The 25167-nt window shown below is 24.2% G+C and overlaps 1 protein-coding gene, 1 long non-coding RNA gene and 2 other non-coding genes across 4 annotated transcripts; 1 reads left to right on the top strand and 3 right to left on the bottom strand.

The window, feature by feature from the left end:
• Positions 1–2737: 2737 nt before the first annotated feature.
• On the bottom strand, positions 2738–2811 carry Trnaf-gaa (transfer RNA phenylalanine (anticodon GAA)). Its single transcript has one exon. It is a non-coding gene; the product is annotated as a tRNA-Phe (tRNA).
• Positions 2812–3402: 591 nt separating this feature from the next.
• On the bottom strand, positions 3403–3474 carry Trnam-cau (transfer RNA methionine (anticodon CAU)). The gene has a single exon. It is a non-coding gene; the product is annotated as a tRNA-Met (tRNA).
• A 2101-nt stretch (positions 3475–5575) lies between these two features.
• Positions 5576–16642, bottom strand: LOC135145361 (lysosomal aspartic protease-like). The gene is made up of 17 exons (XM_064077470.1): positions 16585–16642; positions 16380–16509; positions 16278–16326; positions 16145–16225; positions 15997–16077; positions 15252–15307; positions 13912–13978; positions 13581–13672; positions 12956–13073; positions 10847–10945; positions 10157–10246; positions 9204–9262; positions 8851–8896; positions 8422–8561; positions 6956–7089; positions 6437–6504; positions 5576–5634 (listed from the first exon to the last, which is right to left on the bottom strand). The coding sequence occupies exons 1-17, from the start codon at positions 16638–16640 to the stop codon at positions 5582–5584; spliced, it is 1419 nt and encodes a 472-aa protein (XP_063933540.1). The 5' UTR covers positions 16641–16642; the 3' UTR covers positions 5576–5581.
• A 3608-nt stretch (positions 16643–20250) lies between these two features.
• On the top strand, positions 20251–21146 carry LOC135145320 (uncharacterized). The gene is made up of 3 exons (XR_010283410.1): positions 20251–20309; positions 20684–20767; positions 20921–21146. It is a non-coding gene; the product is annotated as an uncharacterized LOC135145320 (long non-coding RNA).
• Positions 21147–25167: the final 4021 nt, after the last annotated feature.

Genomic DNA, 25167 nt, shown 5'->3' with positions numbered 1-25167 from the left:
TTTTGCTCACCTTATTTAGGTCCATTAGTTTACGATTGCTCCAAATTACTGCTAATGCTTCTGGGTCAGTGGTGCGGTATTGCCTTTGCGAGTTATTAAACTTCGTTATTACCCTTACCGCTTTCTTTTCAAAAAGAGTACATGACATACTACTTAAAATTGTTAAAATGAAAATTAGATAACCTAGCAAAGACTTTTACACTTTCCATCTTAGTAGAAGTATTTAAGTGTTTGGAATGAGAAGTGAGGAAATGAGGATAGGTATATAACTTAGAACTTTAAAGTACAAAGAAGCTTCATCCATCCTTTATTACGGTTCCCATTCCCAAATTTATTGACTTTAATGTGCACCAGACGACCTCTATTGCTTCTCTGATCAATAGTAGTGTTGTTCCTTGCGTTTCCTTTAATAAGAAACTAACAAAGACCACATATTGCCATTTTTTTAGTATAACATCGCATCAAATTAAAAACCCTGCAGGATATCAACATACACCTGTTTTATAAGTTTGGCAATATTAATGCCGGCAGATCTCATTCCATTTATTAAAAATTCGCACTTTACAGCAAAAATCGCGAAAGGTATTGGGTAACACTGGTAAGTTTTTTAGCAGTCTATACCTTCGATTGCGTCTCCGCAGGGAGCAGTGAGTTTAGCTTGGTATAAATTTTTATTGTTGATTCTGAGTATCCTTTCTCATAGTTCTTTTGTTTATGCTATAGCGCCTTTAAACTAATGAGTAAAAAAGAAAAGCTTAATTAATATTTTTTATTTAATTGCTTCGCACTACACCCGAGAGGTCTCTGGCCTCGCACAGGCGCGTACCCTTAAGTCCCTACTTCTATGGGCACTGCCGTTTTTAATAGCGCTTATATCTGTTGTAACTTATAACCCTGAAAGATTAAAACGAGTTGTGTTTTCATCCGACTCAGAAGTATCTTGGTTCTTTCGTGTCTTGACCTAAACGCATAATTAAACTTATACGTTATCTCTACTGAACGGGTTTATATTTAGTAGTGTAAGTAACTTTTATTTACATTCAATTCAATTCATAAGTTTGTTAGAGGCTGCTTTGTAACTTATAAAAATTTATATATTCTTTTTCTTTTCACAATTTTAACTATTTTATATTTAATAACTTACATAATTTTCTCAAACGCAAATCTTAACTTAATATGTCGATAAGACCTTATGAAATATAAATATTATTGTATACATTTCTTCATTATACGTAACTAACGGGTTTATTTCAATTTCCAAGTTATTATGTTAATTAACGTTTTATATTTCAAAAAAAAATTATAATATACCTTTGAATAAATTAATACATTATCTTTTTAACGGGTTTAAAAATAATAAAAATTTATAATTTAATAACGGACCATATTAATTCATCGTCGAATTCAGTTCTAACAGGTTTACAATTAATATTTTATAAACTTAAATAACAAATATTTCAAATCAATCTGGATGGTTTTTTTTTTATAGCTACTTATTGGGCTTTAAAAATATTATGAAAAAAAGGAGGATTTAGCATTCATCTTTAAATTTACTTTAAAGGAAATTATAAAATACAACAATTAAAAGTTTTCCTATAGTAGAAATCTTTTTTGCCTAGGTGACTTTAAACATAGCATATATAAAAAAATTTGGACAAAGAAAAGTTAAGTAGATTTAAAAGTAAACTAAATTTGTAACAAAGAAAACTAGTTGTGAAAGTTAAATAAAAGAAAGAAAATCCTATAATAAAAACAAATATAGTGCTAACCTTACTCGCTAATCTATACAACTTTTGCAATAATGTCCATAGCACTGATGTTAATATAAAGTTTATTAACTTATTAATCAAATAAATTTTATACCATTCAAATTGTAAAGTCTTTTTTCTCCTCCCTACCGCTAGTGAAAATCAACAATATATATAATGCTTCATTTATTAAAATTATTTTTTTATAAATTAAAAATTTAAGCAAACGGAAATATTTCTTAATCAGCTTGTGGGGTAGGCCGAAGTTACTACAAAGATTAAAGTGAACATAAAATACATGGAAGCAATCTTTACCTCTACTTTCGCAGTAAACTTCAAAAAGAACGTTTTATTTGATAATTCTATCCCAAAATGTAAAATAATGGCTATTCAAAAATTTTATTTTTTAAACTATATGGAATTTTTGCTTCTTTTTAGCCAAGAATAAACCAATACTATATAAAAAGGGCGAGAGAAGCTGATACGCAGGCTGTCATTTAAAACTACTCGAAAAAGGAAGCCTTAATATAAATTATTTCACATATAGTAACTTTTCCCTTCTTATAAAAACCGCATTAACTTTTTGCTCTCTAAGTGCAAACTAGTATGTACAAAAGCGCTTAAAGGCTATCTACTTATTAGCAAAAAAAGGGAATTGCCCAGAGAAAATAATTAACCAAGAGAAGCTACAAAGCTATTCCCATTATACTATTTTACTAGAATTTGGGCTCGTATACGTGCAAAATCTTTCCAAAACCAATATTATTTTCTTTTAAAATATTAAAAAAAATGTAACAAATTAACTAGTGGCCTAGTGGCACGATAGAAATACTACGAGGGACTTAAACGAAATTTTTTGTTTACCAAAAAATCAAATTAGTAATGTTACACAACTGAAGATAAACGTAACCAAAAAAGCTAAAAAATGTAGGAAAGTGAACTGCATTACCAAGCACTCTCCTTAATAACCAATAATTTTGAAAAATAAGTGCCGGGGGCCGGAATCGAACCAGCGATCTTTAGATCTTCAGTCTAACGCCTTAACCTACTAGGCCACCCTGGCACTCCTATACGGACCGTTAAATTTTAATTATTAAAGAATTCAAAATAAACTCCCACACAGCCAACTACTCTGCCTACCACGTCGGTTTATAGTAACAGTAAAAATATTTTTATTATTAATAATAAAGCTATCTATTTTTATAATAAAAGATGGTTTTTTTAAATTTTTCTTCTTCCTACCATCAAATTTATAATCCTATTCGATTATTAAATAACTTTTAGAAGTAAAAATCTTTTAATGTAACTTTTTTCCTATGAAAAACTTAGAATTTGTATATTAGAAAATTTTACTTTAAATATTTAAACCGATTTTAAGTTACTATTTCACAACTGTAGAGATGTTTAACTTTTATATTTAAACCATTAAAAATTTTTTTTAAATGCGCAGTGATAATTTTACTATTTATAACGATTATTAATAAGAAAAACAACTACTAAATACCTAGCTCAACTTAAATCGTTAAATATTTTATATTAACCTGCACTTTTAGTTGCTGTTATAATATACAAAAAAAAAAGGTAAAAATAACTTATTTAACATATCTCTTTGGGTGACAGAATAACGAAAGCGTTAGTTATAAGAAAAAAAAAGTAGCAGGTGAAGGGATCGAACCTCCGACCTCTGAGTTATGAGCCCAGCACGCTGCCTCTGCGCTAACCTGCTAACTGCCGATGCGGCCAGCCTTAATTAATTTATTTGTAACTCATGTTTAGAATATGAAAATGAAATTTAAAATTTATCCTGTTTGCGTTTGCACATGTCGTTATATATCTTGTTTACTTCGCCTATAAGCTTATTTTTTATCTTTAAGTAATTAGTAAATTTGAAAATTATCAGTTTTTTACTTTAAAATTGTACTTTTTTGTGGTGCTCCCACTTATTTTAGCCAGAATGTTACTTTAGTCTAATTAATACAAAGCATTATTATTGTACCACTTTTCTATGTTTTGTTAGGTTCTACAGAAAAGAATTTGTTTTAAAGTTTGAGTGCTGAAAATCAATTTTGAGTTATAATTTTCAAAACCTTACAGGTTTCATTATTACTGTAAATTCTCTAATGTGATCTAGGTGAGGTACAAAAAATTTATTATTTTAATATATTACTGATTTAAATCAAACATCTAAAGCTTTTAGTACCTCTTATCCTTATTTAATTTTTATATTAGTTCACCTACTAAATTAGAAGTTAAAGGGGAAAAAAAAAATACTTTATCCTTCACACGAAACTAAAGACTAAAATCCTCAAATACTTCCTTTTTGTAGCACGAAATTTTTTTTTAACGTCAAACTAAAAATACTATACTTTTATCATTAATATAATATTGCAGGAAAGTAAAAATTAAAGGTCACTATTAACGTATAAATATTTTTGCTATTAAAAAGTTATTCGTTTGTCTTCTCTACTTAATCTTATTGTTATCAAATTTAATAACCAAGCGTTTATTTCAGTAACCGAATTGCTACTTAAATATTAATTATCTTTTATAAGGCTTTTGTAAGTAAATCTGCGGATATATTTAGTAATCAATATCTCTTTTGATAAAAATTTACTTTATAAAAACTTTTTGCTAGAAAACTTAGGAGGGCAAATGGTTATTTAGTGTTCTCTATTCTCTTTTAACAAAAATTAACTTTATAATAATTCTGCTCCTGTCATTAAATCTTAATAGACAGGTAATTATTTAGTAAATAATATGCTTTCTCTATAAAAATTATAAGTTTACATGGCGCTTTTAATTAGTAAATCCTTAAAGACAAGTAATTTAGTATTCAATATTCTTTTCATAAACAAAAACTAAAGTTTTAATGTCCTCTGTTAGTAAATTTAAAAAGGCAAGCGAATATATTAGTTATCGAAAAGCTTAATTAAACAGTAATTAACTTATTACTAAGTCTTTGTTAATGTATCTATAAAAAGCGATTATTTCAATAATTGAGTAAGTAACTTTTCATTGAGCCTTCAAACCGCTTGCTGGCTTTTAGCAAAAAGTTATTTCACAATTAACTGAAATTTTTAAAAAAAAGAAAAGCTTATTAATACTACTAAGTAGCTTATATGTAGAATCAAAAGCGCTATCAGTGTTAAGCTAAATCTATTTCTAAAAAAGATCCCCCAAAAAGTTGTCCATTTGAATTATTAAATTATAATTTATAATTCCTAAATTTAATTCTTTTAAAGTGTAAAATAAATGACAGCACAAACCATTAAGTTTCTTTAAATTTTGTAAAGATTAAAACTTATATCTTGACTCAATTTCTCTACTACTTTTGCTAACTTGCAAATTATTCACAATAATTTAAAATTTCCGGTTCATAAAGATCTACAACTTTCGCAAAAAAAAGCTATTAAATATTTAAATCGTTAAAAAAAGGAACTCTAAAAATAATGAAACAGAAAATATATTCCTTTATATTTCCATTTTTTTTTATAAAAACTGTAAACGGGCTAAAAAAAAGAAGCCATCCAGAAATTTAATTTTCGAAGAAAAATTTAGCAACTCCGTTATTCATCTTGTAATTACATGAATCTTTACTTAATAAAGTAAAGCTTTCTTAACTAAATTACACCTCAGTCTTCTGTGAAGACTTTGGAATTGCAATATATTTTAACACAAAATTCAGTAATTCCGCTGTTCGTTACTAAATAAAAAAATCTTATTAACCTAAACTACGGAAATTACTTGTTTAAAAAAATAACTTAACGTACTTAATAAAAAAATAGATTAAAAAATTTATTAATTTATCAAATGAGAATCAGAAAATTCCCTATTCATCTTGCCAAAGCAAAACCAACCCTTCTTTTTCCTAAGTCGAAGTGCGTATCTTAAAAATAAAAGTTATTAAAAAAAGATCTCCAAAAAAATAAATTCGATCTAAAAAATTACGTTCTACTATTATTATAACAATACTAAAAATTTAAAAAAATAAAAAAAAAAGTAAACAGAAATAGTAAATAAAGTTTATAATATAATAATAATTAATAAAGTTTTAAATAATAATAATAAATAAATGTATTCTTGTAAAAATACTTTTATAATATAAATAAGTGATAAAGTTTAAGACATAGTAATAATTAATAATTTAAATAGTCATAAATAAATTAATAAAAAATAATAAACTTTATTGCATAATAAAAATAATAAAGGCTCCATAATGTTTAGTTAAATGTATTAATAAAGATTATAATAATAATTAAATATATTAATAAAAAATACTATAAAAATAGAAATAGCAAATCAAGATAATAATAACTATAGAAGAGTATTAAATTTATTAATCTTTTAGATAATAATAATATATGCATATCAAAAACTTTTATAATATAAATAAGCAATAAAGTTTACTACATAATAGTGATAATAACTCTATAAAGCGTATTAAATACATTAATAAAGTTTATAAACAATAATAAAAAATATAATTATCAATAAAGTTTATTATATAATAATAACGACTACACGAAATGTAAAAAGTATATTAATAAACTCTAAAATACTAATAATATTATAACACAAATATCAAAAAGTTTGTATAATAATAACTACATTAATTGCAGTATATATTATTATAGTTTTTAAATAATAATATAATAATAACTAAACTTATAATAAATATATATTATTACAATATTTTCTCATAAATAAATCTCCCAGAATCCAAGAGTCATAAAAGCCCATATCCATTCCCATAAATCTAACAAATATTAATAATATATAATTATTTTATATAAAAACTAAAAGGAATAATAAAATAATAAGTAACAAACTATATAATATTAATAATATATTTAAGAAAATATAAATAAATAAGAGAAATGTATAAACATAAAACAGTAATATACAAACAAGAAAATGAATAATAGTAATAATGAATAAGACAAATATCCATTAAAAGGATTTAAAGAAATAATATATATATGAGAGGATTGTAAAATATATAATAATATAAAAAAATAGATAATAATAGATAATATACAAAAAAAGAAAAGGGATAATTATACTAATAATGTATAAAACAAATAATTATTAATATATATGACAATAATATATAGATAAAGGAATTTATACTTAATAATAATAATATAAATAAGAGAATTGTACAATATATAATTATAATATATAAATAAAATAAATAATAATAATACCCTGAAACGCATGCTTTCTGGTTTCCCATATGAATTTTTAAAATATAATCTTCTGGCCTCATTTCATATTTTATTTTATCAAACATAAAATAAATAGACGGAAGTTCATTAATGGAATCGCAATCAAGGAAGCCCTTTTCGTTTATTATTATTAATACTATTATTATGACTATTATCATTATAAAAAAAGTATAATAGAAAAAAATTATTAATAAACATAAAAATATACGCAAATACAAGAATAGATAATTTAGTAATAAGTTTTGTATATTTCACACAAAATAAAAATTCTACGACAACAATAAGTTCATATATAAAGTACGCGTGTATATAATAAAAATATAAGAAGCTTATTAGTAAAAGTTTCGTTTCATAATTAATAATAATAAAAATACAGAAAAAAATTTATTTAAAAAGTTTTAAATTTTTACAAAAAAGTAAAAAATATAAAACAATTATATACAAAAAAAAATTAAGAACACAGAAATATAAAGTTTATTAGTAAAAAGTTTAATATTTTATATTACCAGCCAGCAAAAGACAGTGGAAAACCAAGCGTATAGACCATGTGTGTAATATTTATGCGTTACACGGATAAACTGCAAGCTCGGTCTCTTTAGTGTCTTTGAGTGCAGCGGCGGTTCATTGGTTAATTAAGACCCCCCACCCGCGGAGGATCTCACGTATTGGCTATCACCAAAATAAAAAGGCAGCTATTTTACTGAACTACTCTACAACTGCACCAAAAGACAAAGACGAAGAGAAACTATTAAACCACACACGGTAATGTGCGAGTACTTGGATTTCCATGCGACTTTTACTGGAGAATACTAACAAAAATATAAATATTTAAAAAAAAATTTTTAAAATATATTAGTAGAAGTTTTAAAGTTTTAAACAAAATAGTAACGTTAATAAATCTCTTCTTTTTATTGGTTATTACTTATTATTTTACTTAACAGCAATTTTATTGTTTTTCATATTTCCTTTCTATTGACTTTTAATTACTATTAATAATAATACTTTATTTTTCGTGTTCTTTCTTTTATTATATTTTAAATTTAAGGATAATTTAAATATTATATAATTTTTAATAAATATTTTATTTTTATTAATAATATCTACACTTCCATAATTATTATTTTTAATTATTTATTATTCGTTATCACTTAATATTAATAATATCGTTATTTTCATAACTTTTTTAAAAAATTTTATATTCACTGCATCCAGAAACGCCTCCACACAATTATTTTTATTTTTATTAATATATTATTATTAGTTTATAAATACATGTATATATTATTATTAACAAAAAAAACATTTAGTACTTGCATACAAATTATGATAAAACTATGAAAAAACTTAAAAAATATAACAAAACTGTTATATAGATAATAAATAATAAATAATTTATTATAAACAGAAAGCACTACAAAACTTTTTACAAAAAATAATAAATATACCTGAGAGGCTGAAAATTGATCGCAAGAGTCCAATAAGATACGTTTTAATATGGGCTCGGCCAATGAGGAGTTTATCATATGCAAAACCCCATCGAAAGCAAAAATGCATGAATTGCACGTGACCGTTTCGGGGCACATGTCTAAAATATTTCACGTTAAATATAGTAAAAAATATTTTTTTAAATCAGAATTATACTAAAAATAAAAGTTCCTTGTAATAATATACACAATAATTTTCTTTTATATGTAAAAATATTTTTTTTAATTTATATTAAATAAAGCGTTTCTTTATAGATACGAATAAAAAATATGAATAAAAAAATATATTATTAAAAAGCAAGTTTATAAAAAAATAATAAACTCAGCATTATTTTATTTATTAATAAAAATTTCCATAGTAAATACAAAATATCTAATAATAATAATAACTGATTTGCTGGCAAAAGGAATGCGCGGACCAACTTTTATTTAAATTCTAAAATATAAAAATAAAAATAAAATATTAACATAAAAACTATTTTATTATAAGTAAAATTTTATTATTTATAGTAAAAAAAAAACATTTGCATAAACCATTTCTTTACTAAAAAAAAATTTTTATTTGTAGAAATAAAATATATTACAATAATAATTTATAATCAAATATATTAAAAGTATTATTAAAATAATTTTAGTAATAAAATTTTTATTTAATTTAAAACATAAAAGTGATTATAACAATTATTTATAAACTTTAAAGTAATTCACATGTTAAGAAAATAAATAAATAATAATAAAGAAACTTTTAATAGTGAAGGGATGCTCTTTTCCACGTGATCTTCACAACGAGACGTGAAAACCTCTTAAGTAATATAATTACTATTGGCATAAAAAATACTGAAAAAGTATATTAAACGTAAGCGAACAAGTATAACACCTTTAATAATCATAATTATTAAATAAACAAAAATAATTATTTTCTATTTAATAATTAAATAATTATTATTATAATGAATAAATTAATATTACTTATCATAATAAATATTAATTATAGTTATTAATAAATTAATATAACAAAAATCAATAAATATATAAAAACAATAAATAGACTAATAGTATAATAAAGTAAAATTATAAAATGAAAATAAAAAATAAAAAAGATACATAAAATATAAAAAGTAATTAATAAATAATAGTAAAGGTAAGCAAGCAAGTATATTGCTTTTTGTAATAATAATGATAATATATACAAATATTAAAATTAATAAATAACAGTATTGTATATAATAATTAATATAAATAAATAAATAATAACAATAAGTAAATATATTAATAATAAATATTTGTATATACAATAATAATATATAATAATTGATATATCAGTGAATAATAATGATATTAATAAGTAACTAACGAAATAATTGTTATAATATATTTATAAACAAATAATGATAATAAATATTAAATATGACAATAATAATGATTAAAGAAATAAAAATAAAAATTATGTAAATAATAACTTATAATCAATAAATAAAAAAGTAAATAAGTAAATAATAAAAAATAATAAAATTCGGTTTATATAATAATACTAGTAAAAAAAATAAAAATAACTCTTAAAATAATTATACAAATATAAAATTATAATATTTGAATTGAAATAAATAATAATTTTAAAAAAAAATAAAAACATTAATTATAAATATATAATAAATATGAGAATAAGTAAAATATTAATATGTAATAGCGGCCATACCACTTGCTCCCAATAATCTGTTGATTTTATTAACAACATATTTGGGGCCTACAATTAGCGAAGTTCCACTATCAACAATTGCTGAGCAGCCTAAAAAGTTATTCATTAAAAAAAAGTGACTTCCAAAAGTGTAAAAGTTAACAAAAAATTAGCGAGTCAAAAAATATACATATAAAAAATTATTATTACAAAATAAAAAAAAAATATGAAGACAAAGGGATAAGTATAATAAATACGGAAAAGTAGTAAAAATGTAAAAAAGTGTATCAAAAAAAATAAAAAAGGTTAATAATATATATGTTCTTGCTATATATTTATATAATATTAATAATAAGTACAAATAATATAAAAACTATTACATAATTTGATAATAACGAAAAAAACAAAAAATTTCTATAAAAAAAATATAAATATCATATTAAAACTTAAAAACTATTAGTAAGCAAAAAAGTAGTAAAGACAAACTACAAAATATAACGAAATATAAGGAAATATTACGATGTAAATATAATAAATATATATATGTTACATTCTAACGCAGAAAAATGCATAAAACAAGAAAAAAGAATTATAATAAAATTTAATATCCACATGTGTAACTATAAAAAAAGTAGTAATAAAAAAAATAATAACTAATAAAACGAAAAAGTATATATATAAAAAAGAAAATATTTTTTCATAAAAAGTTACCGCGTTCACAAAACCCATGTGATTCATGACCAATCATAACACGGTTGAGATCAATCTGCCAATAGCCGACCACCGTCAACGGAAAATAGTGAAAACGACCTAAAAAGATAAAAAATTAAAAAGTTTTTAATAAAAGAATATAATTATAAAAAAGTTTAAAAGTAAAAGCGACCTAAAAAATATCAAAAAATAAACAAATAATAATAAAAAGTTTTAATGTAAAAGATAATAAAAATATTAAATAAATAAAGATGTAATAATAATTATAAATATTATTTTTATAGTAATAAAAGTGTGAAAATAATAAAGTTTTCAGCATAAACAAAACAACAATAATATATAATATAAAAAGTTTTTTAACATAAATAATAAAATCTAAAAATAAAGCTACCTATAAATATTTAATACCATAAAAAAAAGTGTATAATATTAATAATAATAAAAATAATTAATAAATATAGTCTAAAAGTAAAAGTAAATATGAAGTTTTTAACGATAATAATTATTTCTAACCGAATGAGTATAGTAATAAAATCCAATATTAACTTTAAAGTATACAATAATTAAAACCATCATAAATAATAGAATGATATAATAATAATATAATAATAATAAATTTAATTTGAAATAATAAAAGTATATTAAAAAAAACTTTTATAAAAACAAAATTATTATTATTATTTCTACATTAAATCTTCAATTTTAGAAAAATTACTAAAAAAAATAATTTTAATTTATTTTATTAAAAATTTTTAAAAAAAATTTCTCAGTATTTTTAATTTTTAAAAATATAAACTAAAATTTATTCATGATTATTTATTTATTTTTACGTAAATTTCAATTTTAAAAAAGTAATTAAAATATAATTTTTTTGTAATAAATTTTTCAAGATTTAATAATTTTTTAATCAAATCAATATTTTTAAATTTAAAATTTTTTATTAAAATAATAATAATAATAAATATTAAAAAAATAAATCGACTCCTAGAAAAACGACATGAAAAATTTTAAAAAAGAAAAATTAAGTGTAAAAAAAATGTTTTATTAATTCAACAAAAAAATATTTACTAATCAAGAAAAATAAAATAAGAACAGCCTAAACGTATTGATATTAAAAAAGGTTTATATAAAAATAAAATTATCTTTTTTTTGGCAGTTATTATGACGACAACAATTGCAATAAACAATGTTTACTTAGAATAAAACCGAAAAAAAATATATTAGTGCTATTTTTAATAATTATATATATATTTATATATAATAATAAAACAGTTTTTATTAACAGTTATAATATGTAATATTTTTAAAATATATTGGTTTCACAAACTGTAAGTCTTCGAAAACTTGTATATTATGGAAAGTAGTATAGTGTAAATAATATAAAGTATATTATAGACAATAAAGTGGTAAATACTATAGGAAAGTGGAAGCACCCAGTCGCACCATAAACAAAGATTAAGGAAAAAAACTGCAACACGTGAGCGGGCCAACTTACTTAATCACATGGGCACTGCCCTTGAACATTACAGTCTTATTACAAATATATATTAAAATAATGATGAAACTAGTCAAAAAAAGGGCCAATGAATTTTAAGTAAACCGTCATTATATACAATCAAAGTTTAGTGGAATAATAGTGACAGTGGGCCAATAGGAGGACGTTGTATTAACCAGTGGTCAACCCCTTTTGTGGGACAATATAATTTGAACCGACAAAACGAAATTAATTATTGAACCAAAAAGTTTACAAAAAAGCGCCAAAATTAAACTATAATACCAAAAAAATAATAATACCTACTTTAATAAAAGTTGCTGACAAAAATTATAACTAAAAATTATAAGAAAACGAAGTTAAAAAGTAGAAAATAGTAATAAAACTTCAATAAAAATTTTGCTAATAATTTCATTAAAATAAATTCGTTTCCCCCAAAAATTTTAAAAAACTACCAACAAAATACTTTTATTAACAAATAATATAAAAACTAAAATTACAACTATAAAAAAATAACTAGTAAACCATCAAAAAATAATGAACCAAAAAAATTAGACAATAAAAAATCAAAATTAATATCACAAACATCAAAAAATATAATGAAAAATTTTACATACCAACATAATGCTTTTTATCCACTCCACCAAAAATAATTTCCGAGCCGTTTTCCTTCGAACTATTCGAGCTTAAATAGAAAGAAAAAGAATGATCGTCAATCAAGCCTTGCGCTAACATCTAATATTCAATAATAGTTATGAATAGTAAAAATAATAGATGTGTATAATAAATAATTATAATGGATAAAAGATAATAATAATAAATAATAATAAATAAGTAATGAATAACGAATAATAATATAAAACGATAAATAAATTATAAGTAACAAATTCTAAATTATAATTACCAATGAACAACGAATAATGGATCATAATAATAATTATAATAGTAACGATTAGTAAACGATAATGAATAATGAGTAGTAAAAAGGAAATTAATAATTTAAAGTTTTCGTATCTAGAAAAAAATTATAATTAGTAAAAATTATAGTTAACAAAAATATTTGTTTATAAAGTATTAGTTAGTAATACTTTATAAATAACGAATATTATAAAAAATGATAAAGGAATAATTAATAATAAACATAGGATAATAAATCATAATAAAAGTAATAATGAAATATATATATAATTATTATTATATATAATGAAGAATAAAGAAGATATAATAATAATCATAATCTACATTATCCAGAACAGTTTTCACACGATCTTTGGATATCGGATCCCAGCCGAGTCCCAAAATACCATCAAAGCGAGAAAAAATAAAACTTATTCCTAACCACAGTCAATAAAGTAAGTTATTTAGTTAATAAAAATATTTTTATCTATTAAAATATTATAAAAACTTTTAGGTAAATAAAAAAAATAATAATAATAAGTACTATATTAAAAATATTAGAAAAAATTTTAATTATATACAACTAATAAAGATTATGAATTTATATAATAGATACTCAAAAAAAAATAATGGATAGTAACGTATTCATAAAGCGAAAATAACAAATATAACATGCCATTTTCCTCAGTAACTTCAGCAAAAACTTGATCTTGAACTTTGAGATCTCCCACGGTAGCTACGTCCTTAAAAAATTATTAAATAAGCTTCTTCCTTGGTCAGTGCATTAAATAAGAGCTCTCATTGGTTGAAATGAAAACTAAAAATAAGTATATATGTATATATAAACTTTTAAAAAATATCTAAAAGTTTTTATTTATTTGCTAAGAATAAAAATATATAAACTTTTCAAAAATCTCTACTCAGTGTTACGATTAACTTTATAATATAAGAAATAAGCTTTAAAAAAAATAATAATAAATATTAACTTCATTACAATATTAACGTAATAAAAAATTATACCCAAAATAACTTTGACGAATAAAATGAAAAGAGGGTACATTATAAAACTTTAATAATAAACAATAATAATAAAATAAAAGTTTTATATTAATAAAATACAGTAACACTTTGAGCCAATCACTTGTAAAGAAATATTAAATTAGTAGCTTAACGGGCGACCTATATTCAATAGGCTACAATTAGCAAAGATAAAAAAAATTAGAAAATATTTACAACAATCATAATTAATATTGGCAACACTAAAAAATAATTGCTCCCATTACTCCATTTATGGTATAAAAATACGCAATTAAAATAATAATTTATTAACAAAAGAGAATAAAAATAAAAAATATATTAAAAAAGTTCTTTTTAACAAAAAAATGCTGAATTTTTTTTGTTAAAAAACTTGAATTGCGCCATGTGCGCATATATTGTAAAAGGTCGCAAGTTAACGCCTGCAAGTGCAGTTTTCATATATTTTTAACACTTTATTTGTTATCAATAGCAAATTAGTGCTAAATAAGGCTTAAACAGCTCAAAAAACATATATCTCGCATAAATAACCAACGTAAATTTTTATATAATAATCTTTTAGGTAAATCAAACTCAATATTGTTAATAGGCTGCATAATAACAATCTAAACTGGGGCAGAAAGCCCATATGCTTCGTGAACGGGTGTAGTTTAGAAAACAAACGCAAACTTTTTGCTGTAAAAACTAAATTAATTTTTTTTAACTTCTATAACTTTACAAAAAGTTTATTATCAAAAGCAAATGAGTAAAAATATAACTAAAAAGGCACAAAATGCAAGTATGGCGTAATGAACGGATGCAGCTTAACAAATAAACGCAAATAAATCTAAAGAACAACAAATTAGGAAAGGGCGTCTTTAAACAGCTCCAAAAAGTGTACTTGTGAAATAGTCAGACGCAGTATAATAAAATTAACCAATTAAAATAAAACTTGTGAAAACAAACTATTTTTAAAATCTTATTAATCTTTCAAAAAAGTACTTGAGTTAAAAATCCTTTTATGGAACCGGACCCGTAACGAATTTCAAGTTTAGTGCCTAAATATTTAGTTAAAAGTTTATTGTACTTAATATATATAATTAGATTTTAAAGAAATTTATAATGCAAATATTATATAAATACAACCAAAAGAAAAAATAAAGTAAAATTTAGATAGTTTATTAAATAAATGTTGATTATATAATTTTATAAAAAATTTAATAAATTTAAATCTAAAATACAAAGTATCTAAAAAATTTTCAACATAGACTAATAATTCTTTTCACATTTTTAAAAAAAATTAAAAAAAAGACAAGAAATATTTTAAATGAATTTAAAAAATCTCTTAGTAAATATAAAAAATACAAAAAATATATATAAAAAGGATATTTCAAACTTTATCAATATAAATTTTTATAACTTATATTCTCTGCAAAACTAGGATAATCCAAAATAGAAATAGAAAAATAATTTAAAAAAATTAATTTAATATTAACAAGACTAATAAAATTTTAAGTGCAATTAGATATATAAATTTGCATTGAGTTAAAGCAAATCTTAAATCTGTTAACGTTGACTGCCTACGCGCTGAGACTCTGCAAATAAAATGTTTCAAACAATATTTTTTTTCTACTACAAGACTAATAAGTTTAAATTATTTTCTTCATCCAAAAAGTTTATAGATTTTAAATAATACACTTTTTCTTTACTTTTATCAAAGAAGGGGTTATTTAAACATAGCAAAAACCGTTGGAAACTGCAGTGGAAGATTTCTTCGCATAATACCGTTTATGCATGTAACAAGCCAATTGTTCAAAACCGCATTTTGCTATAATACAGCAATTTATTTATATTTTTAAAAAATATATATCAACTTTATATTAAAAGTGCAATACAAGAAGGGACCCATAAGTTCGCGCTTCCAGTATCGAAAACCATAAGGAATTGCTGAGGTGGAGTACCAATAGAAATATTTCCTTAGATTAATGTAAGCTTAAAAAATGATTAAAAAATTCTAATTACTACAACCATAATATTGAACATTCATAAAATCGCGTAAGAGAATTACATGACCTTTCTGTGTTAAAAATAAATGCAAAAGTGAAATAGCTATTAGCTATTCTCATGGACCTTGTTTTTAACTCTTTCATAAGATATTCCAAGTAACTTTCGATTTTCGTAAGTGTCAAATTCTTGAACAACGCGGTGAGAAACACGCGTTAATAATTTAGGTGAACTTTTCACTTCGTGTAAAGTAACCCTTTTCATTTGTTTACATTGGTTTAAAAAAAAATAAGTAGCACACCCTAAACTAGACAATAAAATTTTATATTACCGAACAAATCGTGAAAAAACGAAGTCCACCAAGAAAAAAAGAATAAAGAGCAGCATTATGATCTTCTGAATACCGCCGCCTGCCAAGCCGGGAGAGTTAATAAAAACTGGATTAAGTCTACTTTATTACTATTGGCTGTAATTAAACACTTAAAAGGCAGATAAGAGCAAGAATTGGCCCTATCACTTTAATATTGTGCAGCTAATAAAAACTTTTTAAAAGGCAAATATGTTAGCGTACTACATTTATTAACAAATGGTGCTAATAAATCTGTGCCATCATAATTACTAATAATATATTTGTTATGTATATGCCCCAAAAGAAAGAAAGAAAATTTCATAATTAAATTCGTTCTTCTCAAAACTTTTATCGGTGTAATTATAATTACGAGAACTGCATCTTGTAAAACGCAAAGTTAATAATTAAATTAGCCATTATATGCTATAATTACATTTTTAAACTCAAATACCGAATAAAAATAATTGGTTGATAACAAATAGATACAGGGAGGGAAGTCCGATATAACGATCCTTGAATGAAAGTGAGGAATAAAATGATGGTCAGATCTTTAAGAGCCTCAATAAAAGAGGGGAAAAATTGCAAAAGATAAAATTGGAAGTATCTATAAAAACTAATAATACTGTTAGAAAAGTATAAAAATATAAATAAGATTACCCTTAATTTTTTATATAGCCATCTTTTTACTTGGAATTTCTCTTAAAAAAAACGTATTAACTGGATGCTAGCTAAACAATTGTGTTATTTAATGATTATAACACCAACATACATTTCTGTTTTAATGGGTTTATACACTTATAGAAACAATGATTAAGGTTGATAATCAATCCTCTAATAATCTCTACAAGCACGCAGGAAGATTAACATTCACTTTGCGAGCCGTCGCCTTGTTTTTTAAGATACGCTTAAAACTGTTCTCGGTTGTATTCATAGTATAAGGAATCGAAGGCTGCAAACGCTTCTACAAATGCAGCTCATGCATGCCATGCTACTATTTTTTTAAACTCTTCTTCTTACTTTTTGTAAGGAGGGGACCCACTAATACTAGATAAATTTCTACGATTATTTAGTCCTTCGACCACATGTGTGAATTCTATAGTATATCTTATCATATAGTACAAGGTAAACTCATGAATTAGTGAAAATGAAGGAGGTTGACTATCCAAGCATATAACGTTAAGTCTCAGACACACAATGTTCTGTATTTCTGTCTTAAAAAAGCGGGTGCTGTAACAATTTTATAATTTGTACTGTTACCTGTCTGGACTTTAGTAGAAATTAATCACCTTTTATACTCTATTAGATTAGCGCAAAAAAAAAAAAACACCACCAGCGTTTAAACAAAAATTTTTTAACTTAGCTTTCGACAAGTTACCTTTAATCTTTTTTAACAGTACTGTCAAAGTTAGTTGTATTTAACATGAAAAAAACCCAAGTTATTAAATTTGCCCTTAAGTTCATGCGTGCTACGTATATATAAAGCCAGATTAAATTGGAAACAACTTATTTTCTTTTATACTTTGTCTATGTAGGTATTTTACCAGTAATTAGCAAGCTCAGTGTAAATTTATAAATTTTAATTGCATCTCTTACCTTCCCTTAATGCAGTGAGCTAGTGCAAGAAACTGATAGTTTCGGTCTATTAATCAAATTCATTGCTAAAAGTTTTTAGTGTAAATCAATTACCGCTAGTATCGAATTACCTATTGGTTATTAATCTTAAAATTTTTTAAATTTGCAATTAAAAAGTGTAAATTTATACAAAGGAAGTTGTATCTAAGTCTTTCCTATCAGTGAGGGGTTAATGATAAGCGGGAAGACTTTAACACTTAAGGCAAGTGGTATAAGTACTAATTCAATAAGTTTTTCCCTTTCATTTACGCTATCAGCTTCAAGTGTCTATAGTTCAATCGGCACCGCTTCTTTATTACCGCTAGCTGTGCTGTCTCCTAATTTTAATATTATTATCCTACGCTTTACAATAAACTTTTCACTTTACTTCATAATTAAGATATATTACAAACTAAAACTTTGAGCAAAAAAAAACGGAGGAAGCTATACTATTATATAACTGCAAAGAAGTAAGTTAAAAATTATAGTTAAGCAGTTAACTAAGAAAGAAAATGTTAAAACTTCTATACTATACAAATCTTTCTAGTTCCCTTGATGGTGGAAGTAATAAGAAAAAGCGCTATAACTAAATATCATAAATAAAATTTTAAGGTGCTATGGAGCAGCTGGAGATATATAAATAAGAAAAAATTATATAATGTATTAAGGATTAATAGTTTGTCAAATTTATTGAAAAAAAAAAATTGTTGTTGTGTTCGCTTTCTCAAATATATATAAATTTATATTTTCTTTATTAACTCAACTTTACTTTATCTTTTTCTTCAAATTTGTGCTTTCTAAATGCCTCACGAATAATTTTTTCTTAAATGCAGAAGTGCAAGTTCGATAATATTTATTTTGGACTCCACTCACTCTTTACAACAAAATTTTTTTAATTGTTTCTCAAGACCATTGTCATCCATATTTTTATCCTATCTTGCTGACTGATGTTTACTGCTTCTTGCTATTATCTTTTTTATAAAAAGATTGGTTTGTAGGCAATATTGACAAATATTGCATAAAATTTTTTAACAATTTACTTTATATCTAAATTTTCTTGTTTAAAACTTTTTTATATCTCTTTACAATTGTTCATTGAAGGATTAGCCTTCCTCTGTGTATTTTCTCGAGCACTATCGATTTGTAATTATATTATGGCAATGAAATATTTCCGGCGTAAATTATATTATTTTTAATTATATATTACTTTAAAACCTATTATTCTAAAGTACTCCTTTAATTATTAAAAACGAAAAATAAAATATAGCTTACTCACTGCCTGGTTCGATATAAATTTTTCCACATTCTCTTCTGTATTTCCTTTATAAATAATTATTTTTTTTTTGATTCTTTATTATTAGGTACCTTGATGGTAATTTTTTTTCAGTCTATTGAGTAATATATTTTTTAAAAATGTGCAGCCTTGAATTTAAAAATTTTTTTTAATTTAACAAAGTTTTTATTTACGAATAACTTAAGCTTTTAAGTAAGAATGGACCGCAAATACACGAAAACACTTAATTCCTTTATTTTGGTGTTAATCATTTTCATTTTTTACAGAAATTTAGGGGGAAATCTTATTACTTCTATTGGTGTCAACGATTTTATGGAACTATTTAGTCTTCTTCAATTGTAATGCTTATGACTTAAATTTAAAAGCGATTTTTGTTTTTTGTTTATATAAAAAGAGTTGAATTGTAATATGCAATGTTTATATTAATTGTTTTAAGACAGCCTATGAACATATTAATTCCTTATATCGCAGCAAACTCTATTGATGACTTAACATTTTTAACCTTTATGTAAGTTATCTATAAATTATTTTTTGACCGTAGGATGTGATCATTGTGGTCATTGCATAAACTAAAAATTTAAAGATCAATAGTTTTGTAAAAATTAAGTTGTTTTTGTAGAAAAACTTTTTGATTTATAGTAACTTTGTGTATTTAATACTTAAACATTTTACCATTTAAGATAATACTAACCAACTTAGATCTATTTATAATAATTTGTTTTCGTTAAAGAAATTTGGGATAAAATAGGCTTACTTTTCTCAATAGTCAACATTTTGACCGGCTTTACCTTTAGGAATTGCGGTGAGTTTGCACTTCCTTGACTTTTATATATTATTTTCTTAAGAAAGGTATTATTAGCAGTGTTTAGTTATTGGTAATACGAATTTTTAGTTTACTAAATTTCGCGCTCACGTTTTTAAAATTATATTATAGAATAACAACAATGACCAAAATATATATTTTTTTAAAAAAAAAAATATGTCCTTACTTTTTCTAATATGACTTAATTCTTTAAATAACTGATATTGAAAAAATGCAATCTGTTCATCTTTTCCTGTGCGTGAATATTAATTTTATTAATAAATTTTTTAATTTTTTTTTAATTGATAGTGAATTATTTTTTAATATAACATTTCTTTGTTGCGCTCGTGCTCGCTATAAAAATAAAATCTTAGTAACTTCTGAAAATTGTACTCATGGAAATATATTAATTCCATTTCGAAATTGTCGGAACAGTCGTACATTGACCCCGTTGATTAGTTATGAATTTTTTTTTAAATTTTTTAACCCTAACCTTTACCTTAAATATGGTTCATAGTTCTTAAACTTCTAATATTAATGAATAAAAAAACTATTTTGTTTCGTTATATAAAATTTAGTTGGAAAATTGCCTTTACTACTATATATTCTAGTAAACTTTCCAGTGCGAAATGAATTTTCAAAGCCTCCAAAAATAATAGTACTCAATTCCGGGTCTTCTAATCCCAATTAAATTCTTCCTGAAGCTTTTGCAGCCCTCAAACATTGAAGTTCGCACGCGAATCTTCACTTGCTAAAAAGTTTTTACTGGCGGGATCTTCGTTACTTCTTTAAACTTTTTATATAAATATTTTTTTTTTGCTACTAATTGAGTTATAAAGCGGCTTAATGATGGTTTACGTGTGCTAGCGTATAGTCTATTTTTTATTGTGATCGAGAAATAAATTTTTATTATTGTAAAAAAAAGGTTTATATTTTTATTTAATTACATTTCAAATTGTCTTGAGCCTTCCCCCGAAAATATTTAAACTCTAACTTTGGTCTTTTAAAGCTTGGACTTCTCAATAAATTTTTTTTTTAATTATTTAATTAAATAAGATTTTACATGAAATTTTGATCTATAAATAATATGAACTGAATTCCTCCCAAATTGTTATGCCTTTAAAAATTTATAATCATGCCGTTTCACCGGCTCGTTTTTATAATTTTAAGAAGTGGTTACTCCCTTAACTTGTTAATATTATTGTGTGAGTAAAAAGATTCTTTCCCCCCCCCCCTTGCTGATTGTTAATATCTTCAGCTTACAGTGAAGCCTAAACTGAACGCTTTTTTAAAGTTACTTCTAAACTTCGAAAATACAATCATTTACTTGAGAAAAAATCTTCAACATTTTGTTATGCCGCACGAATTTGCCACTTCTGACATGAATATTAATTTTTTATTATATTAATATGTATATAGGTAAAATAAGTGGTTAATGTTCGTATAACTAACAAATTTGTGAGTATAATATTTTGTTAAATTTTATCTAAACATCAAAAAAACGTTTGCATTATGGATTTATCAAAAAGTTGAGACTTTTAGTTGGTTTTCTTATTGCTTTTGATAATTTTTTAAGATAATTAACTTTTCTTGATGAATTTTTTGTAATACTATTTTTTTTAAATTTATCTCCAACGATTATTTTTTGCTTTCAATTTTTTAATTTATTTTAAAGAGGTAACTCTTATAAAAATTTTGTTTACCTTGTACTCTATAAATATTCATTTATATACCTTCACAAAATGTTAGTATATGTGTTCCATATATGTATATTTGTTTAGGGCAGGTTAAAAGGATTTCATATATATATATAGTGATATTTAGTTAAGAAGGTTTGTTTCAAAGTAGTTGTGTACTGTTGATGTAAATTTTGATTGGTAATATTGTGTTAAAGTAAGGAATAATGATTTACGTAATTAATCGAAATGAGTAGCCATTCAGTTATCCTCACATAACTCCCAAGTTAATATGATCTAGTAGTGGTTTCGTTTATCTTAAGTCACTATAAAGTAAACGAATTATACCCTTTTCGTTACAAAATTCTTGTAACTTTATATATTTGAAGGTATAAAGATCCTTTTTTATCTTTCATTTTATTACTCTTTCAATTGTGCTAATTCGAAACACTCTCATTGAGTTTTCAAAACTATTACCTTTACTTCCCTAATAGAGAAACTAACTATCTATACTCGAATAATTACTTTAGATACCCATGGTCACAGTTGTAAACTTTTTAATTCATATTTATTTAGAGACAGGTTTGTTTAGAAAAAGAACTCATTTCATAATTATTAACGCGTATTGCCATTTTGGAATTTTCATGATTATTATTAAGATTTTTTTATCGCTTAATTGTTAGCATATAAGGAATATTTACACAAAATAAACAAGCGAGGGGAAGTGCACTGGCGAAAAACACTTCAACCCGTCCGAGCTAAGTCAAACCTCCAGGGCCTTGGTTAGTCTGCGGTGGGTGAATGGGGGGCAAACCACGTACTACACTTTTCCACCATAAAGTCAGAACATTCAATAATTCTCCTCGAGATAAAAGGCAGGCTACATGTGCTCGATCAAAACTAATTAGCGGTATGCGCTCGACTTACCGAGCATCCGCTAAAATCATAAATAATAACTATTAAAAAAAAAAAATGCGGTTGCGTAAATATTTTTCCTGCGCTTACGTTTTGGTCACGTCCGTACATTTTTACTTATATATGTAAAGTTAGCAATTAAAGGTTTAAATACCCTAACAAGGTTGAATAGTAGGGTGCGGAGGGGTATTTTTTCCTGAAGTGACCTTTTTATAGGCATTATTTAAAAGTTTCTTATTCTTATAAAGCCCGAAGAAAAATTAATTTTGTATTTTGAAATTCGGGGACTCGTTAATAACTTCGTTTTTTCACAGTTTCGATAAAAGAAGGTTACGCACTCGCTACAGATAACTAATATAAACCACACTTAAGTGAGATATCGGCGATTATGTAATTTTAATCCACTTGCAAAATTTTTTCAAGCAACCTCCACTGAAAAGTGTATTAAATTATTTATCTCACCGAGTTCAGTTAATAAAACACCAAAAGATATCACTACATGGCTTTTTATAAACTTTCAAAAAGGGGGACGCTCTAGCAATGTAACGAATTATTTTATTTAATTAAATATGATATATTACCTTAAAGGTAAGAAAACGTTATTTATATAAGACTAGAAAAAAAACATGAGTTGAAGTACAAAAATAAAATTTTTTTTTAAATACTACTTTTATCAAAAGTTTGTAATCGAGACGGTATCTTTTAACGGCCTTGAGAAATTAACGGAATAACGAAATTTATGTAAGTAAAAATTAATAAAATTGTATATTAATGCGGTTATTTGCTTAATTTGTAAGATTAGTTTGTTACTTATTTTATTTAATAAAAATTTTCGTCGGGTCTCCTGGCAAGCCTTCGGTTGTGAGGGGTCAATATCGTAAAACAAAAGGTTTTAAAAATTTCTTAACAAAACGGAAACCTCTTTTTCACTTGCAACAATCTTAGTTTTACAAGATATACTTGTTAACCTTTCAAGTTAATGATACTTTTTGTAGCGTGTGATTATTGTAAAAAGCGCGGTAAAGGCTCGTAGAAAAATTTTTTTTTACTTTTTTCTTTTTCTGTGAAACGTATAATTCTTAGCTTTCCAGCCTAAAGTCTCTTATGTTTAAAATAAAAATAAGAGTTAACTTATAAAATTTTCGAAGGTTATAATCTAAGTAAATAAGTTTTCCGCTTTCTATTTTTTACTAAAAAGAACCTCATAGGACAATTAATGTCACGTGGGAAAATAAAGTCATGCTGGTGGACATAGAGTGCATGAACACCAAAAAGTTGATACTCAGTGGGTTATCAACGGATTTACCTTAAGTTAATAACTGATAGCGATGGAAACAAAATATTTTGAGGAAGTTTCTTCAAACGGTGTTATTCACAAAATTCTTTTTTCAGAAGTTTTGTTTCAAGGAGTTTCTGATTTTCAAGAAGTCAAGGTAGGAGTGAAGCTTCTTTCTTTTTTCTTTTATAAAGTACTAATAGTTTCTTATTTTTAGATTATAGAGACTGAAGCATATGGAAGAGTCCTTTTACTTGATTCACAAGTCCAGTCTTCTGAAGTTGATGAGAATATTTACCATGAAGCTCTTGTACATCCCAGCCTACTTTCTCATCCCAACCCAAAGAGAGTGTTTATCGGAGGCGGAGGTGAAGGTGCTAGTGCAAGGGAAGTTTTGAAGTATTCGTCTGTGGAAATGTGTGTCATGGTGGATATCGACCCTTTTGTTTGCCAGGCGTGTCTTTTTATATGTTATTTTCCTTTATACTTTTAATTTATATTGTTTAATAATACTGTTTTGAGAGTAGTCGGCCGAAACTTATTTAAATAAGTGGCATTGTGGTTCTTTTAAAGATCCAAGACTAACTTTGAAGATTGCTGACGCTAAAGATATTTTGAAAAGTTATGAAGACGGTTACTTCGATGTGATTATCTTGGATTTATGTGGTATTATATAGACAGAGTTCAATTTTTTTTTCATATTTAATAATAATTATTATCTACGTTGGTATTTCATATAATAAGAGTGTGATTATTAGCATTTTTGGTCAGGTTCAATCTTGTAGAGAGCGTTAATATAACTCTAGTTAATGCTCTAAATTTCTGTTTTGTTTTTAAGATTTTTTTTTATTATACGCTCTCTTATAAAACTATATATTATGTAAAACTATGTAAAACTTAAACTTTAATTATTATTACTGAGAGTATTGTAATAGTTGCATTTTTCTTTGAACCTCATAATATTTAAAAATTTTATTTTAAATTTAAATAA

The sequence above is a fragment of the Zophobas morio genome, unplaced genomic scaffold (assembly GCF_036711695.1).
Source record: "Zophobas morio isolate AGI-343-1 ecotype UQ-CSIRO unplaced genomic scaffold, CSIRO_AGI_Zmor_V1 ptg000144l, whole genome shotgun sequence".
In the NCBI taxonomy this organism is placed as follows: domain Eukaryota; kingdom Metazoa; phylum Arthropoda; class Insecta; order Coleoptera; family Tenebrionidae; genus Zophobas; species Zophobas morio.
Note: the sequence above shows the minus strand (reverse complement) of the source record. Positions and strands in the feature narration are given on the sequence as shown.

Coding starts and splice junctions, on each gene's coding strand:
- LOC135145361 (XM_064077470.1), bottom strand. CDS start 16,640: ATGCTGCTCTTTATTCTTTTTTTCTTGGTGGACTTCGTTTTTTCACGA. Junction 16,327..16,379: donor ATGAAAGAGTTAAAAACAAG/GTCCATGAGAAT, acceptor TTTTTAACACAG/AAAGGTCATGTAATTCTCTT. Junction 5,635..6,436: donor TTTATTTATGAGAAAATATT/GTAATAATATAT, acceptor TTTATTTTTAAG/ATACGCACTTCGACTTAGGA.